The following is a 19,763-nucleotide window of genomic DNA, read 5'->3' on the forward strand; positions in this document are numbered from 1 at the left end:
GAAATCCTGCTTTCTGATGGATTTTGTTTTTAGAAAGGCCCCTTTTGGAAAGTGGGCATTTCTCTGCTTATAACTCCTCTTTTTTGCAGCCTGACTACAGTCCACGTCTAGGGTAGAGCGAAAGCTACCTTTGTGCATACTTTCCAAACAACCACCACACAGGAAGTGGTGGGAGTGACAGACACATCTCCATTCATCTATATCTTCCTGGGCTGTGGGGTGGGAGTGTTGTTCACACCTTACATGTTAAAAGGGTGTGTCCTGCTCTCACACAATGGGCTGATTACACCCTATTGATATCTGGAGGCAGACTGTCAGTTTAAAGGGGGTTATGTTTCACTTAAAGGCGTTCCTTTGAAGTCACCCCATGAACAAAGATATTTTGAGCTTCAGTACAGGGGCTCTGACCCCATGCTTTTTAGAGCACTTTTGGAGCTGGGACTGAACCTCTGTCAGAAGGACCACTGAACTGCACCAAGGACTCATCTGGACTGCTCTTCTGTTGGTGCCCTGCTGTCTGCTGGGCGGCCTAAAAGCCTGTCTGGACTGCTTTTCTGCTTGTTGTCCTGCTGCCAGCTGTTCTCAAACTCTGTGGGTCACCAGACCATGTGACACTGTGAGGAGGAACCACCATTATTGCCTTGTTGTGCTGGCCTGCCTGCTTTTGTCGCCGACTGCAAGTGCTCTCCGGTGGCTTACTGACTGACCCCTGCTCCCTCAAAGGCCCTGTGGTAGTAGGATTGTCGTTGGGTTCTGAAGCAGACCAATTTAACTGCTTTCTGTGGTGCTTGGGGAGGACTCCATCCCTCATTTCTGGCAGAGCACTTTTGTATTCTCCAGCGCACTGCGATTGCTTCTTGGTCCTCCACCAATGCCTGGCTGGTCTTTGCGTGATAAGGAGCCACCTAGAACTGCCATTGTGGGGCCCGCTCCCGAGGCCCGTCAACAAGGGAGCACTGCTGTGAGATTCCTCCCCATGGATTACTCTGTACTAGGGCGCCCCTGAGGATAACCTGGGAGGCTGACGTCACCACTGTGGAGGAGTGGGATTCCCCTGCTACCTGGAGCTGAAGGAGGTGCCCTCCTTGGCACTCGCAAGCAGCTGAAAAGATCAGGAAGCTCCCTTGTGGCCTTGGTGAGTCTGGCCCCCTGCCCTGCAGCTGAGTGCCACGTTGCGGGAGGACCGGAGCAGTGTTCGTATCCCCAGGGCCGTGGGCCCCCCAGGTAATGCCACCCCCATGGAGCCACCTCACCAGCACATAACCAACAGTGTGGTAGCCGGAGAGAGGCCAAGGGAGGTCCCTTGGCTGTCCACTTTCGACTGCCATCCCTGCAGTCTCTTAATTTCAGCAGTTGCCCTGCGTGCTCTGTGGCAACTGCATGGGGACACCTCACAAGTGGAGAGTTGCTGAGTGGGCACCGCCACCTTCACCTTATGAAGCCTGCTGAGGGGGTACAGTTGCTGGCTGAGTCCTCAACGGAAGAGCCTGTGTGGCTTCATATAGGAGTTGATGAAATTTAGCATATTCCATGTAGTAGGTTAGCAGGCCTACATGATTCCATATGTCTAACTACCCTAATTTTACTGAGGCTCTGAAACTACCATAATAGTGCCCAGTAGGAGTGCAAGAGCACAGCACCTTACATGTAAGGATGATATTAGGTGTTTTACGTGTTTTGTTCATTATCTGCGGCATTCCTAGCACTAATAAATGGATGTATGTTGTTTTTGCCGAGGCTTGTTTAAGATAACGAATGCTACTAAAGGTGACTGCATAGAATGCACGGTAATGTTGTTTCATGCAGGTTGCAACCTCGGAGGCCTTTTCACTTTTTACACTCGTTGTGATGTGTGACCTTGGTTTATGTGGCAAAGTAATTGTTGACTTGTGTCAATATTAATCTAGTGTTAGCCAAGTCTAATATAGAAGCATATTTTAAATAATCCTGTGTGGGGTCTCATTTTTGGTGTATTTATTGTGTCACTGGTATGAGTGTATTGCATAAACACTTTACACATGACTCCTGGGAATAAGCCTGACTGCTCTGTTCCAAGCTACCAAGGAGGTAAGCACAAGTTACCTTTGGTGTGTAACTTACCCTGACTAGAATGATGGGTTCTCCCTGGCTGAGATGCATACTGTAGCCAACCAGAAACTCAATTTCTAACAACTCTGCATAGGCCTTGTAATTATTTATTGTGTACTTCACTTGGGACTAGCTGTTAACCACCTATTCAGCCTGCCATTGCTTTCTGGAGATCTCGTTCCAAACCTGCATCATCTATTGTTGTTTCTAATGTGCCTTGTGTACACTACTTATCCCCCAGTTTCCCTTTCAGGAAAACTGGTGTGTTTCAAACACTACCAAGGGTGGACAGGCCTTCTATTCCACAGGGCATTTCCCCAGAAGGCGGAAACCTTTGGCGGCCGGTTTTGAAATCGAAGGTATCCGAGCAAGCAATCTGAGAGGAGAGAGAGAAAATGGATGGAACCAGAGATATAGCATGAGGGGACGAAGGGAGCAGGGCTGGTTTGAGCATTTTTGCCATGGCTGCCTTAGGTTCCCCACTCTGGCCATGGGCACTCCAATCAGTGCCATTAACTGTGTGTACATTCCAGGTTGGATGATCCATTGCCTTACAGCAGTGGAATTGAAGATTAATCAGTTAAAGTGTTTGCCTGGTTGATATAGGGTGACCCGATTTTGAGGTGCAAAAACCGGGACAGGTCAGACATAAAAGAAGAACTAAAGACTTTACTCTCACTTTTATATCTGGCCTGTCCCATTTTTGCGTAGAGGGAACTATGCTACTGCCCTTCAGTTCCACCCTTTCTTCAGCCCATCCGCGAGGCCACAGAGACCGCGCGCAGGACGAGCTTTGTATCCGGAAACAGGGTGGGCGCTAGGCAGGGGCAGTGTGGGCAGCTGTTCAGGGCCCCGCACTCAGCCCAGCATCTTGGGGCCACGCACTAACTCCACAGCCAGGCCACGGCGGCACACCTGTGCAAGATGTCTCACTGCAATTGAGTCCACGGGAGCGGGCCGCCTCCCCTGGGCCTTGCTGCTATGGTGTAGCGAAGGGGAGGGGCGCCCCCCTCCTACGGCCCCGCAGGAGACACATTCTGCAGGGTTGTCCTACTGTTAGGCCCACTGCCCAGCTCCCCACACATTGGCACTGTGAACACCCCCCCCCCCCCCCCACCACACACACACACACATTAACACATAAGCAACTCTCACACCATTATGGTCTGTTAACAAGTGCTTGTAGGTGGTGAGAGGGAGGGACTGCAGCCCAGGAGTCAGCACAAAGCAGCTACAAAGATCAGGGGCATCTATTGAGCTGCAAACATTCCTTAATGTGCTGTGTCGAGTTGTATGCAAATTAGAAACCAACCCACCCACCCTCCCTCCCCCTCCTCCCTACGTTCCCTTTCTACCCAGGGCCCCAAGTCTCCTAGGACCCTCCCTGTTCGGAAACGTTTACTACTCGATGGGGAAGTGAAAGCGAGACAATCGCTTTACAGCAGGGGTGGTTGAGGGAGTTAACGTTTATTTAATGTTTCATAAGAAGGACTCTTGGGGCGGACACATAACAGAAAAGTCAAGGTTGAGCTGGAGACCGAGAAAGAGGAGCTGAGCCTGTTATTACACGGCTGTGTTCGGGGGGTATGTTCGTTCATTTGTTAGCGTGCCCCCTGCCCTTGAAAGGATGATGCACGTCTAAGCGTCCCGTCTTAGTCATCAGTCAGGGCGCACAACATGACGGGTAGCTAGCTGCCTGCTGTCACTGAAACGGCATTGAATGTATCAGCCGACAAGCCGAGAACAGTGCACTTCGGACGGGCCGACGATATTGATAGATGTCTACTACTAATGGAAACTCCAGCCCCAGGCAATGATAATTCACAAATCGCACAGTCAGATACCGACCATCCAGAGGCCCTTCAATCTAACGATAACTTCTAAAATAAGCACTTTAGACACTCGCTGACTTTTCACGTGGCTTTTAGATACTGACCCTTCACGCAGGCAGTGCTTAGTTTGGAAATAAATAAGTGAACGTGCCTAGACTTGTTTTTAACAACCCACCGCTGGCGCTGCCTGATACCAGGCTTAATTGCCAAGGTTACCTCGTTTTATATCTGCTGGGAGCGATTTGATGGGCAGTTTCAGCAGTGCCGCTGAATCCAGTTTGTCGTTGCAAGGTTTTTAGCAGTGTGACACGGATAACAGTGTCCAAATGCCATGGATAGATCGAGGAAGACAGGAAATTCCAGGGCCCAGGGTAGGAAGCGCATCTTATATAATTTGAAGCATGATCACCAGTACCTTAGTTTTGAGTTTACTTCTCACACAAACTCTTCAATCAATCACTTTGACACTCAGTTCCAAGCTTCTCACAAAACATTGAGGCATCCAGGTTTTGACATCTGTGATGTCCCTCAAAATCCATCAGTTCCCAGATTCTGACGTGTCTTGATCACAACGCTCTATCACCTCAGGTGACATACTTTGATCATAATACTCTGCCCTCTCAGATTAGGTGTCTTGAACATTACGCTCTGTCCTCTCAGGTGATGTACCTTAGTCTGTATGTTGCTTTGACACTACCTTCCCAGCAGCGAAGTAGCAATTCCGCACTATGGAATATGGATGCAACCATTTACCAGAACTGGTTCCAGAAAATCCCCATCAGTAAGGACCAATGCATACACACAAGGCTGGGTGTTATACTCGGGAGACACTGACATACACAGTGTCCTTCTGCACTAGGGCAAAACCATACCAATTCACAAACAAGTCCCTCCGAAAAGCCAAGCAAGATGAACAGTCAGTATAGGCACATCCTTCACTCTCGCAAGCCTCCAACTGAGAGACAACCAGACACGTACACATAACCTTTTTTAACCGTATTTTCTCTCCTGTATCTCAAAAACTTGCAGCTTCTCCAACCGTTGGCATTATCTACCTAGAATGACCCTGCACTGTATGCCAGCTCAAAGGCTTGGTTGGAACAAATCCTATGTAAAAGCATGGGTGAGGTCAGCCTCTCATAAGGGCTTTGTCCACCCAAGTGTCTGGAATTCCTTTCAGGAAAACACAAAGACCCAGTCAGTGGCTGAGGGATAGATTTTTTGAATGCCTCTCAGCCTGGTGGCACTGAGAGCCTTCAGGAATCTGCTTGCTCGTGTCTCAACAGTGCTGAGACTATCCACCCTTTGGCTCCCCAGAGGATCCAGGAGGAAGTCTGCAGCATCTAGGATCCACCAGAACAGGTGATGACTGGTCCCGTCTCCCATGAACACCTTGGCAGCTCAGAACTGTGTATTCTCCCTACCCCTCTAACACACAGACAGAACCACCTACCCACATAACTTTAGGGGCTGCGGGGGTGGGGGGGTTCGGTTTTTTTGAGGTGGGAGTTGGGGTAACTTTGTTTTTAGGAGTTAGGTAGTTTTATTTTTGGGGGTGGGGGTCAGTTTTAGGTATCAGGGTGGGTGGGGGGGTAGCAGGGTAGTTTTTAAGGGTGGGCGTAGGGGTACTTCTGTTTTAGGGTGGGCGTGGGGGGGTTGGGGTAATTTTGTTTTGAGGGGTTGGTTTGGTTTATTTTTGGGGGTGGGGGTATCTGGGTAGTTTTAAAGGATTTTTAAGGGAGGTCGGGGTACTTCCGTTTTTAGGGTGGGGCTGGCATGCGACAACCACGCATGCCGTGTCCACACGTGTCTTTACTAGGCATGCCTTTACAACGAAAAATCGTTGTAAAGGCGTGTGTGGAAACAACGCGGTTGGAGTTCCGACCGCGTTGTTCAGGCATGCGTGGTTGCCGAATGCGTGGTTCCATCATACAACCCCCTACAGCTGTGGAGCCTTTCCCTCACACACTGAATTGGTTTCTCTCTTTCAGCAGAAGTGCATGGCACACGGACAGTGGGCCATTTGTGCCGGTGGGCACCACTTACACTTGCTTCAGTCGACCTGTTCCCTCTGTGTCAGTGGGAGACAACAGGTTAGTCATTCTTTTGTTTCCAGCGGGCATACAAATAAGATAGAGAATCCTTCACTGTTTGAATGTATTGGAAGCCCTTCTGTTTTAAGAGAACAGAGGAAATACATGTATGACAACTGCCCCACCCCCTTCCAAGATTATCTGCTGGTTAAACACGTGCATCCCCACACCCCACCGCGTGTAACACCTCTAGCAGGGAGCTGCCGACGGCTGTGTACATACAGAATGGAATAGCATACGCAGCATAAACTTCAATCACTCAGAGCAGACACAGCACAGTGAGTAAAGTAAGGCTGCTTGCGCCTCGGACAAACAATTGAGGGGAGGAAAACGCAGACACTCACTCTCTCACACTCTCCCTTCCTCTCTCTGTCCTTTATCATTCTTCTGTCCCTCTACCCTTAACTCTGACACAGGAGCAGAATGAGGATCTGCTATAGAGTTTGAATGTTTCATGGTTTAACACTTCGACAATAGTGCTATGGCACATGAAAAGTTTTTATATTTAAGTTGTATTACTATATAGGTAATATGAAAAACGTCAGAATGCCATTATGGATATTGGCATCTAGATTCTACATGTAGAAAATGAGCAGCCCTTTCCAGTTGTATGTAATGTTCCTTTTAGGCTGATGGGTGGAGGTAATTGAATGTGGGGGTGCCTTACCTGGTAGCACTGAAGACCCTGAACTGGATAGAGTTGTCCGCAGTCCACTTCTAGCGAATGCCATTCATCTGTTAGAAGGGTCCCTGCTTTGCTTCAAAGCACTTCGCACCTTGGTGTGAGTTTATTTCTAAAACTAAGCCCAAGTATAGTACTACAAAGTGCTGTAACTTACTACAGTGCTGTCAGTTGTGCTTTTTGTCTGTAAGGGGGGAGGTATGTGTGTGTGTGTGTGTATATATATATATATATATATATGTGTATATATATATATATATATATATATATGTATATATATATGTGTGTGTGCGCACATGCTTTATGAGGTGGGTTTAAACAGCAAAATGATCTTCAATAGCAATACTTTCCTCAGCTTGCTACACAGACGAGGACGACTTGAATGGTTATGCTGTTGTGTGTGTGTGATTTTTAGGTCTCGGCTAGACAGTGCATGCGTGGTCTCTTCAGGTGCGTGACCTACTCTAATCTGCCCCAATCCATCCAAACCGCACCATCTGTCCCACGCCAATTTGCACATCTCCAATCCAAAGCAATCTGCCCCACTCCAATCTGTCCCAATTCAAAACAGTCCTCCCCACTCCAGTCCAATAAATTCTGGCCCACTCCAATTAAAACAATCTGCATCACTCCATTCCAAACCGCCACACTCCAATCTAAACAATTTACCCCACTCCAATCTGCCCCATTCCAATGCAGAACAGTCGGCCCCACGCCAAGCCAAAACAATCTGCCTCACTCCAATACCAAACAATATGCCCACTCGTCTGCTGCGCTCCAATCCAATACAGTCGGCTCCACTCTACTTGGCCCCACTCCAATGTGCCTCACTTCAATCCAAAACAATCTGCCCCTCTGCAGTCCAAAACAATCTCCACCACTCCAGGCTGCCCCACTCTTATCCATTCCAGTCTGCCCCACCACTATCCAAAACACTCTGCCGCACTCCTATGCAAAAGTCTTCCCCACTCCAGTTTGCCTCACTTCAATCCAAAACAATGCGTCCCACTCCAATCCATCCCACTCCAATCCAAAACAGTCTGCCCAGCTCCAGTACGCTGCACTCCATTCTGACTCCCTCAAATCCAAAACTATATGCCCCACTCCAGTCTGCCCCACTACAATCCACCTAACCCCAATTCAGTCTGCCCCACTTTGCCCCAATCCACTCCAATTCAATCCACCACCCTAGCCCACTCCAGTTCAGAACAATCTGAAATGATCTGCCTCAGACCAATCTGACCACTCCAGTCTGCCCCACTCCAGTCCAAAACAATCTGCCCCACCCCATTCCAAAACAATCTGCCCCACTCCAATTGAAAACGATCCGTCTCACTCCAATCCAAAAAATCTGCCCCACTTCATTAAAAAAAAAAAATCTGCCCCAGTTCAGTCTGCCCCAATCCGCCCCAATCCATTCCGATTCAATCCACCACAATCTAGTCCACTCCAGTTCAAAACAATCTGCCCCGCTCTAATCTAATACTATCTGCCTCACACCGTGTGACCACTCTAGTCTGTCCCACTGCAGTCCAAAACAATCCACCCCATTCAAAACTGATCCACCCCACTCCAAAATAATCTACCTCACTCAGACAATCCACCCCACTCCAATCCAAATAGTCTGCCCCACTCCAACCCTAACAAATCTGTTTCACGCCAATCCAAATACATCTGCCCCACTCCAATCCAAAAATTCAGTTCCACTCCAGTCCAAAAAAAGCTACCTGCTCCAATCTCCCCCACTGCAATCCAAAACAATCTGCCCCATTCCACTCTGCCCACTCCAATCCAAAATAACCTGCCTGACTCCAGTCTGCTCCACTCAATTCTGACCCACTCAAATCCAAAACAATCTGCCACACTCTAATCTGCCCCACCCCAATTCAGTCTGCCCCAATTAACTCCAGTTCAATTCAGTACAATGTAGCCCACTTCAATTCAAACCAATCTGCCCCACTCTAACCTAAAACGATCTGCCTCACACCAATATGACCACTCCATTCCAAAACAATCTGCCTCACCCTATTTCAAAACCATCTGCTCCACTCCAATCCAAAATGATCTGTCCCACTCCAAAACAATCCACCCCACTCCAGTCCAAAACATCTGCCCCACTTCAGTCCAAACAAATTGGCGCCACTTGAATCAAAACAAATCTGCCCCACTCCAGTCCGTAAAATTTTACCCTCTCCAATGTGCCCCAGTTCAATCCAATACGGTCTATCCCTCCCCAGTCTGCCCCAATCCAATTCAAAACAACTTGCCCAACTCCAGTCCAGCCCACTTCATTCTGGCCTACTCAGATCCAAAACAATCTGCCCCACTTCAATCCGCCCCACTCCACTCCAGTCCGCCCCAATCCATTCCAGTTTAATCTACCACACTGTAGCCCACTCCATTTCAAAACAATCTACCCCACTCTAATCTAAACGATTTGCCTCACACCAGTCTGACCACTCCAGTCTGCCCCACTCCATTCCAAAACAAGCTGCCCCACCGATTCCAAAACAATCTGCTCCAATCCAAAACGATCCACCCCACTCCAAAACAATCCACCCCACTCCAGTCCAAAACATCTGCCCCCCTTCAATCCAAACAAATCTGCCCCACTTTAATCCAAACAAATCTGCCCACTCCAATCCAAAAACGCCTGCCCACACCAATCCCCCCCAAAATCTACTCCTCTCCAATCCAACTCAACCCCATTCAGTCTGCCCCAATCCACTCTATTTCAATCCACCGCAATCTAGCTCGCTCAAAATCAAAACAATCTGTCACAATCTAATCTAAAACGATCTGCCTCGCACCAATCTGACCACTCCAGTCTGCCCCACCCCAGTCCAAAACGATCTCTCACTCCATTCCAAAACAATCTGCCTCACTCCATTCCAATATGATCTGCCCTACTCCAATCCAAAATGATCCACCCCACTCCAAAACAATCCTCCCTACTCCCCAAAAAAAATCCACCTCACTCAAAAACAATCCACTCTACTCCACAACATCTGCCCCGCTCCACAACATCTGCCCCGCTCCAATCCAGAAACACCTGCTCCACTCCATATAAAAAAATCGGCCCACTTCAGTCCCAAAGATCTGCCCCATCCCAGTCCAAAACAATCAACCCTCTCCCATCTGCCCAACTGCAATCTAAAATTATTGGAAATGGCCCTTCTTGCAGCGTTATCTCCACATATTACTCCTTCTTCCTCCTATTTTTTCTAATTTGTTTTTGTTGGTTTATCGTCTCTGTGCACTTTAGTACTGCTAATCAGTGCTAAAGTGCTAATGTAAATTGTATTGGTGATTGGTGTATACATGAGTGGCATACTTGATTTACTGGTAAGTCCCTTGTAAAGTGCACCAGGGATGCCCAGGGCCTGTAAATCAAATGCTACTATTGGGCCTGCAGCACTGACTGTGCCACCCACATGAGTAGCCCTATGAGCATGTCTCAGACCTGCCAGTGCAGTGTCTGTGTGTGCAGTTTTAAACTGTGAATTGGACCTGGCCAGTGTACCTCCTTTGCCAGGCCTAAACCTACCCTTTTACCACATACAAGGCACCCCTAATGTTGGACCTAGGCAGCCCTATGGGCAGGGTGCAGTGTGTTTAGAAGGTCGGACATGTACTGTTGTGCTTTACGTGTCCTAACAGTAAAATACTGCCAAATTCGGTGTTCACTGTGCAAGGCCTATCTCTCTCTCATAGGTTAACACAAGGGCTGCCTTCAAATATCCTTAAAGTGCAGATAGAAATATGAAGTTTGAGGTCTCTGATTATGCATCTTTTAGTGAAGTTGTTTTTTAGATTGTTAGTTTGAAAATGCCACATTTAGAAAGTGGTCATTTTCTTGCGTAAACCATTCTGTGCCTCGGTTTGTGGATTCCCCTTCTGGGTCAGTTTGACAGTTGGGCAGTTTACACCTCTCCTCTAGACAGTGACACAAAGGGAGCTGGAGAGTAGCCTGCATATCCTGATGGGCCATCTGGGCTAGAGTGGAGGGAGGTGTGGTCACTTACACCGGAAAGGACTGTTCCTTCTCTCTCACAATGCAGTCCCCAACCCTCTGGAGTGTGTCTGGGGCTAGGCCTGGGCAAGGCAGGATCTTGTAAATAACAGTGACTTTCCTTTGAAGTATGCCTACTTCAAAGGCAGAAAAGGGTATAAACCCCAAACTTTTAGAATCTTTCTGTATCAAGAGGAACCTCTGCCAAGGAGAAAAGCTGAAGAGCTGGAGGGTGTACTGCCCCTTTGCTGTGTGTGGTTTGCTGGGTTGGCCTGTAGTTGCTGCCACTGCCTTTAAAGAGACAAAGGGTGACCTTTGCTGTGTATCCTGCTTGAGAGAGTTCTCCAAGGGCTTGGAGTAGAGGTTGCCTCCTGTTGGAAGTCTCGAGGATACCAAAGACTTCAGTTTCCTTTGCCTGCAGCACTGGGAACTGTATGTTCTGTGTTGCTCAAGAAGGAAAACCACTGCAACACCACTGACGACACCGCTGGCCTGCACCATGACCTGCCAACACTGCACAGAGCCGCACATCCCCACTTCACACCGCAACCCTGGTCTCACAGGCGCTGCCACTGAGCTGCTGCTTGCACCGTGACCTGTGATCCCAGCACTTTGGCATCGCCCTCCTCACACCGCAGCCTAGACATCCCCGATGCCGCCGCTTCTGCTGACACTGGCACCGCTGCCTGCATCGTGGCCTGTGGACACTGCTCGTGAGGTACACAAAGCACCCGTCCCGCAGCCATGGCCCTACGACACCAGCACCATCGACTCCAGTGTCATCACCAGGCATCCTCGTCTGCACCGTGACCCGTGGACGCCACACAGAGCCCATCCCCGCTGCACCGCCGACTTGGCCCTACCAACGACAGCGCTTCAGCAACGACGATGCCGCTGCCTGCACCGTGACCTGGTGACACCGCACGTTGCACCGCCCCGCTTCACACTGCAGCCCTGGTCTCACCAAAGCTGCTGGATTCCGTCACCGAGCCGCTGCTTGCATCATGACCTGTGGGCACCGCACATCGCATTGTCCTGCTTCACACAGCAGCCCGACGCCATCCACACCACTGCTGCTGGCTTCATCAGCCCAGATCTGCAACGTGTGTGACTTCAAGGGCTTGACTTTCCCCGCACTGACCTCCGCAAAGCAGTGCTCCGGACCTCATTGCGAAGATCATGATGCCTTGCATTTTCAAGGTACTGTTTGTGGGTCTTCCCGACATCATAGCTGCCCGGTGACGCCGCGGCTGGCCTGAACTGTTGGATTTGTTGTTCACGATGCTATGATAGCCCCAGACAGAGCTATTGACATCAAGGAATTGTCTTTTTGAGCAATTCTTGCAAAACCCGTATCCTAAATATTGTGTGTTGGATTTTTATTGTATTTGGCTATTGTTTTATATCGATAAATATTGGCTATTTTTCTAAAACTGATGTGGTGTCCTTTTGTAGTGTTTTCACTGTATTATGGTGTGTTATGTGCAAATGCTTTACACATTGCTTCTGAGATAAGCCTGACTGTTCGTCCCAAGCTACCAAGGGGTGAGCAGGGGTTATCTGAGCTGGGCGTTCCCCTTATCCTACTTGGACAGGGAGCAAACCGACTGCTAACTAGAGACCCCATTTCTAACAAAAACAATTTGCCCCAGTTCAATCCAATACAATGTGCCCCACTCCTAACTGCCCCACTGCAAACGACCCCATCTCATTCTGCCCTACCTTAAACCAATCCAGTCCACCCCAGCCCGTTCCAAACTACCCCACTCCAATCCATTTTACAACAGTCCAGAACACTCACTCCAATCCACCCCACCTCCATCCACCCTACTACAGTCCAATCTCACCCACCCCACTCCAGTCCTATCCAACCCACCCCTCTCGAATCCATTCCACCCCATTCTAGTGCAATCCACCGCAACCCATACACCCACTCTGATTCTTCCACCCTACTCCAATCCATCCCAGTCTGATCCAATTCATCGTAATCTACCCCAATCCAATCCACCCCATACCAAACTACCTTAGTCCAGCCACTCCAGTCTATTGCACACCAATCCATCCCACTCCAAAAAGTCCACTCCAATCCACCCCACTCCATTCCAATCCACATCAATCCAGTGCAGCCAACACCAATCCAATTAATTCTAGTCTAGTCCACCCCACTCTACTCCAGTCAAATACACTCTAGTCCACACCACTGAAATCCACCCCACTCAAATCAGTCCATCCCATCCCACTCCAGTCCAATTTACTACACTCCCTTCCAACCTACTCCAATCCAATTAACCACACCGAAATCCAGTCCACCCCACTGTGCCCACCCAGTCCATCCCACCCCACCCCATCCACTGCAGTCCAGTCCTCCACAATCCAACCCACCCTAGTCCAATCCACCCTACTCACCCCACTCCACTCCATCCAACTCCAATTCATTCCACTCCAGTCCACCCAACTCAATCCAATTCACCCGACTGAAATTCAGACCACCCCACTGCAGTCCACCCCACCATACTCCAATCCACCTCACTCCAAACCACCCCTCCCCATTTCATTCCAGTCCACCCCATTCAGATCCAGTCCACCCCACTCCACTTCAGTCTACCCACTCCAGTTGATCCCACTCCATTTGAATCCAGTCCATCCCACTCTACCCTGTCCACCCCACTCCAATCCAGTCCACACCACTCCAGGCCACCCCACATCACTCCACTCAATCCACATCACTACAATCCATGCACTACAGTTCATTCTAATCCACTCCACCCCACTCTAATTCATCCCACTCCAAACCGCCCCACTTCAATCCAATCCACCCAACCCAATCCAGATTACCTGACTCCAATCCACTCAATCTACCCCACTCTTCCCCAATCCAAACCAGTGCACCCCATTCTGCACCAGTCCAGCCCACTACCTCATTCTACTCCAGCCTACTCAACCCAATTCCACTTTACACCACTCCTCTCTTCGACCTGCTCTGCACCTAAACCACTGAATAAACATAGTCTAAAAAAAAGTGTTAGCGATATCCTCTATAATATGGTCCTATATTGCGTTCCCTTGACTCTCCTCAGATCTGCTCAGCTCTGACACTCGACTCCCCCCTACTCCACTCTACAATTCTGTACTCCAAAAATCCACTCTGACACTACTCCCCCACTCCACTCTGACACTCCACTAACCTTTAGCCATGCTGAATAGCAGCCAGATTGGTGTAGTACATGGCAAAAACACATTACCAAACCAATAACTCTTGTATAGGCGAGACCTGTTGGCTTTGCCAATTCTTGTTTTACTTTTACATTCACAAAATGAGTTAGTTAATACATTTTTGCAGTTTAGAGGCAAAAAGTCTTTCTGTAAATTGGCTCTTTTGCTGAACGATTTATGGTACAGGAATGGCACATCAAGCTTTTTATTTCTCTTGGACAATTTATATAGCACAGGATCATTGTGCCATGTCTGCTTCCGTGTGCTCTGTTGACAGGACACGTAACAATGTAAACAATGTGTTCAGAGGGCAAATGTGAAGCGCTTTATAACTTCGTTACGATTGTAATCATTTGTTACACTGTTAATCAAATACATCAGTACCAGGAGGGTGAGGGTCTCTTGCTTTCCTCAGGCTCTTATCATAGGAAAACGTGTACATTGACAATAAGAAAAATGGAAACGCCACTTCTGTAATTACGCCATAGTAATTTCATGTAAAGTGCATGTTACAGATATTCACAACTTAGAGTTCCTACAGAGCTCATTTTAATAACGACATAGAGAAGATTTCTGAAAAAACCGTGCAAGGCAATCTCTATAAGACATAATTATATTGTAACTGCTAATTCTTCTTTAACAGTCCTCATCATCCAAGCATTTATCAATTCCAACGCACTCAAGATTACCCTCTTAGAAGAATACAAATAGTGCATTCCTAGAAACCAAGGCTTTATAATAAAGTGCAAAGTATCAGATGCTCGCGCTTTATATTCTTTAACGCTACAACTCTGTCACTTGTTTGTCAGACGCATCACCCTCTCCACTTCAGCTTTACAGTTTAAAAATATCACCTACAGAGGAAACAGATTTTTTTTAAAGGAAGAACAAACGTGCCTAGTGGAAACGGCTTAAATGCACACACATCATCCATTCAGCTCAAGCTAGTAGTTAAAAAAATAATTCTGATAAAAACGAGACCGTATGAGAAAATACAAAGTGCCTAGTGCAGACTCCTTAGATTGAACTCATGCTGCTGATTCTCTGAGCAATACATAGCTTGCATGGTATGAAGGGCTGTAGATGGCAGCATACTATTTAAGATAGGCCAGTTTCCCCATTACAGTAGTGTCTTATATTGTCACATCTCTGCAGTAGGATCATCAACCAGTTCCTTCACTCGACGAATCCTTAGTTCTTTAAAAATTGGAAACACATTTTTTTCCTTATTTGATCAGCGTTGTGCAAAATATAATCACGTGTGAAGGTGACAGGGTATTCAGTTGGCATAAAGGACATATATTTAGAGTTCCAAACATAGGCACGTGATTTCCAAGCATCAGTTTCCATACCATGAAAGCCATATTTGGCCCAGTCTGAACTTCAACATCCATCTAATTACTGAACATCTTTTTATGTTTTCATATATGGTTATAGAGCAAATGTGTAGTCTGTATCCAAAAGGTGAGAGGGTTGAGTCATCGGTTGATCAAATGTGCTAAAACTGCACTCTCTTGTCCAGTGCAAGGACTGTGCCATGGAATACTAATAGAAGAGAGCATTCATTCTAACCTAAAGTGATACCTTGAAATCAACAACACTTATGCATATTTCACCTTGGGATCAGACTGCCCACATGCCTCATAGTTTGTGGCATGGAATAGGACACACTACCAGTATGGGGCAGAGTTTTGAAAAAAATGGGGCACTCTTCTGCTTGGTTGCGATCAGTCTCAACTTGCGAGCTGTAAAAGTGTTAAAATATGTTGAACCAAGTCGTCAACATATTTTATATAATATTGATGTAGAACACCCAAGATGAGATGGAGGGCAGCTTGAAGATCTCCGTGGCCCACCTTTGTCAATTAGGCTGATGCTACAATGAAGGGGCTGTCATAAGAAGGTTAGAAATTGTGTGCAGTGTGGATTTCCATATATATATATCGTGTCGATTTCCATATATATATATATATATATATAGATATATTAAAAAAACATATTTCACAGGTAACCTATACATTTCATGTATGATGAAATATGGATTTCATCATTATGACAGCCCCCTCCCCAACCAATCAGCAGAGGTTTAACATTTTAACTTTTTCAACATGGATGACAAAATGATGCAGTGTGGTTATTTAAATTATGCTGCAAAAATAAAATTAATAGACACATTCCATGTCAGTATTATTCGTGTCCATTTGAGATAGAAACCGTTTTAAGAGCAATTCGGAAAATGTGCAAATTATGTGGCAAATGCAGAAAATTCATAATTATGCATTAAATACTATCAACACAGAAAATCCTAAGTCCACTGACCTTCTCCATTGTTGTAATAACAGTTTATTCAGAAAGTTAACTAAAACGTATACATTATAGTTAGTGGCCATCGTTAGCTGCACTTTGAGGAAAACAGCCTTTTCAGAATAACTTTCCCAAATAAACATGTAATATAAAAAAATCATTAGAAATACCATGTATAACATCGCCCTGTATTGACATCTTGGATTCCCTTTATATTTTCAAACCTCTCGTTCTCAGACCTCTTGCCTTTTGCTGTCACCGGACCCTCGATGGAAATATGTGATCATATTACATAGTTACCAGTTATGTATTTTCACTCCTCCCTCTCTGTGTATGTGTTCATATATGTATATACATACACTTACATAGACACGCATATATGTATGTATAATTATATTTTTTCTTTAAGTAGTCATAGTGGGCTTTTCTAGAACTGTAATCTCAAAGTTAAGTGATGACTACAGTACTCGAACTTGTGATTTTTCTTCACATTGGTTACGATTTGGATATGAGGCTACCGTAGCAGATAAAACTATAATAATAATTGTTTTAAGAGGATAGCTCCAGTGTTCCACTTAAATAAATTAATATTGGGTCGTTTGTCTCTAAATGAGTAGTTTCTAGGCGCTCTAAGCTTCCCTGTATTGAACCCATCTCTAGATTGGTATAGACAGAGCGTGGGATAAACTATGCTGGTCACAAAGAATGATCCTTCATCCCGGAGTCATCAAAATCATCACATTCTGGAGTCCTTGAAGAAAGAACTTGATGAGGTTGGCCGGGCCTTAAAGTTTCAGTTTTTAGACTAATTCAAAAAAGCTATGGGCCCTTTGAGTGTTCATTTGTATTAGGTCCAAGTGAGCATGATGGCCTCCTAACCATTTGGGTTGGAACATTTGGCATTCAAAGGGGACTGCCCAGTTGGACAAGCTTAATACACTCAACATGTGATTGCAGATCATAGTTGTGGGCTGAGAATGTGCCCATTCTGTTCTGCTTGATGCCTTTTTTCACATATTTGGCATGGATTACTGGGGCATACCTGCATACAAAGTGTACAGATGCATCTAAAGAGGTTACACATTATTGTAACTGATGACTGGCCCGCATTCTCATCTGATAAAGGCAAATGTATGTCCCTCTGATAAAGGGTACATAACCACAGATCAGATGTGCCTATGTACATGTAGCTAGCATGTTTCCCTAAAACATTTGTTGAGGGCTATATATATATGCTTCTCTGGTGAGCAATATTCCCTAATTTCTTTCCATGCATCTGGTGTGTGGGGCACACCTTTGGCAGAGGAGGTGTGCTTGTGTGTCAGCTTTCTTGTTATGTTCCTTCCTTTGATGGCAGACCCATAAGTGTAGATGTTATGGAGAATACATTTAGTTGTGCACCGTCTGTACATAATGCTGCATCTAACAAGGGTCTTTATTTGGTCTTTTTGCAGTTACAGAGTTACTTTGCTGCTTGTGAGGATGAGACCCCCGCCATTCGGAACCACGATAAGGTCTTACAAAGGCTGTGTGAGCACATCGACCATGCTCTGCTTTATGGGTATGTGTTATGTTTAAGACTTAGACATTTAGCTGCTAGGTGGCTGAAATTGTCCAAACAAGCCTTACACAGCTTTATAGATAACATCCACATGGTCATCCAATCCCTAGCTGTTGCTCTCTACTCTGGGTACATTTCAAAAGCATAGAACATGTAGTCCTTTCTGTCAGTTATGGGTCATTACAACTAAGATGCATAACTCAAACATTGCCCCTGTTACTTAATAACCTCTGTTCTGCCTTGATTACAAGGGGTCTCTACTCTGCTGCTCAATTACAAGGTAACCCCTGCCCTTTTTGTTTACAAGGTCACACCTGCCCTGATTTAGTTGCAGGCTGACCTCTGCTTCTTGGTTACTAGGTAACCTACCATGTTATAATTTCAGAGTGACATTTGGCCTGCACTATTTAGCAGGTTACTTGTGTGCTTCTTTGGTTAATCCTTTGGATTTCTGTCCTACCTTGGTTAACATTTGCCATTTGCCCAGTCCTGGCACACCTACAAGTTTACAGATTCCCTTCCCTAACTGCATGGTGCCCCCTGCCCTGCCATGTTTATAAGGTACCCTCTACCTTGTTTCCCGTAGGCAGCAAACTCTACCCCGTCCCAGAAAATAACTTTTGCTCTGCCGCAGTTACAAGGGGACCTCTTTTAGTAATAAGGGAACCGTGACCTCGGCCAATGGCACCCCTTAAGCCAGGGCTAGGCCAGAACCCTTTACTCCGGCGTCATTTGCAAGTAGCCTGGTTACCTTGTGAGAGGACCTTTCATCTTGTCTTGGTTTGTGAGAGGACCTTTTGCCCATGCTTTGGGTACTTTGGTACCATTAGGAACTCATCCCGCCACACAACTTTGTGCATAAAATACGATCCTACCATTCTAGGCCACTATAATAACCCTCCTCTTGAAGTGTTTCTTTCTGTGGGAGGGACTGGGCCATGATGTAATTCTAGATGAGTCTCAGAAGGTCCAGTGATGAAAGTAGTCCGGATTGTGTCTGTCGCTTAAGTATGGATGAGAACAAAAGGTCCACAATGGCCATTGCCTTCCTTTCTTCTCCAGTCCGATTGGCTGGAACAGAGCACATTCCCTTTAGCCATTAATGTTGATACCTCACTGATGCACTAGAGCTGAAGATCCTAGATGCATAATATTTGTGGAGCCATCAGTGATGTACTTTTGGGGAAAGCCAACACAACTGATGCCAAAAAATAGGAACAGTGCAAAAAACACAAATTCTAAATGCAAATGCTTTTTTGGTATTGGCATAAACAATAGCACAACTTCAATAGTGCTCTGGTATGTTCTCCTCACTTCATAGTCTGTTAGTAAATGCAAGCCAAGTAATTTACTTTTAAATGAGCCATATCTATGATAAGACCTGACATGTATTATGTTTTATGAAAGTATCTTAGAAAGATGTATGAGGTTCTGGTGGCTGTTGAAGAATTCCTGTATAGATAGGTCTTTGAGGATGACTCCCTGTAACTCCTTATTCTCAATAGGTTGCAGGACATCTCTTCTGGCTACTGGGTGTTGGTGATCCACTTTACGCGAAAAGAGGCCATCAAACAGATTGAGGTTCTTCAGAACATAGCTACAAACTTGGGACGCAGTAAGTGCCTGAGTCAAGGCTTCTTACTTGGATTATGTGATGATTGACATTTAATAAGGGGCGGAAAGTGTGTGTGGTATGGTTTATATATAGATGAAAGACTGAAATAGGAAACAATATATGATGCAACCGGACCAAAGAGAAGGTGAAGTAGGTCGAGACAGACGTTCAGGAAGGGAAGTGGGCGTATTCGGAGAGGTATTCTAGACTGACAATGAATTGGTAGGTGGAATGTGCGAGCCAATAAATCTAGGGTCTGTGGAGTTGTAAGGCAAGTATTTGGTGGTTTTCAGTAGCAGGACATGGTGGTAAAGGGTCCTTTCACTGGCTACGTCTTCATTGGGTTACTTTCTTTGTGTCAAT

General features: G+C 46.3%; 1 protein-coding gene across 5 annotated transcripts in view; it reads left to right on the plus strand.

Moving 5' to 3' along the window:
• Nucleotides 1–19,763, plus strand: part of PLEKHM2 (pleckstrin homology and RUN domain containing M2) — a 264,071-nt gene that overhangs the window by 104,934 nt on the left and 139,374 nt on the right. For 3 of the 5 annotated variants that reach the window (XM_069240038.1, XM_069240040.1, XM_069240041.1), the window contains exons 2-4: nt 5,915–6,013; nt 17,679–17,785; nt 19,291–19,400. In XM_069240038.1, coding sequence (XP_069096139.1) covers nt 5,915–6,013; nt 17,679–17,785; nt 19,291–19,400 — 316 coding nt within the window. The remainder of the gene's footprint in view (nt 1–5,914; nt 6,014–17,678; nt 17,786–19,290; nt 19,401–19,763) is intronic. The other 2 variants (XM_069240042.1, XM_069240043.1) reach the window with 1 other exon arrangement.

This window comes from Pleurodeles waltl, chromosome 6 (genome assembly GCF_031143425.1).
Source record: "Pleurodeles waltl isolate 20211129_DDA chromosome 6, aPleWal1.hap1.20221129, whole genome shotgun sequence".
NCBI lineage: Eukaryota > Metazoa > Chordata > Amphibia > Caudata > Salamandridae > Pleurodeles > Pleurodeles waltl.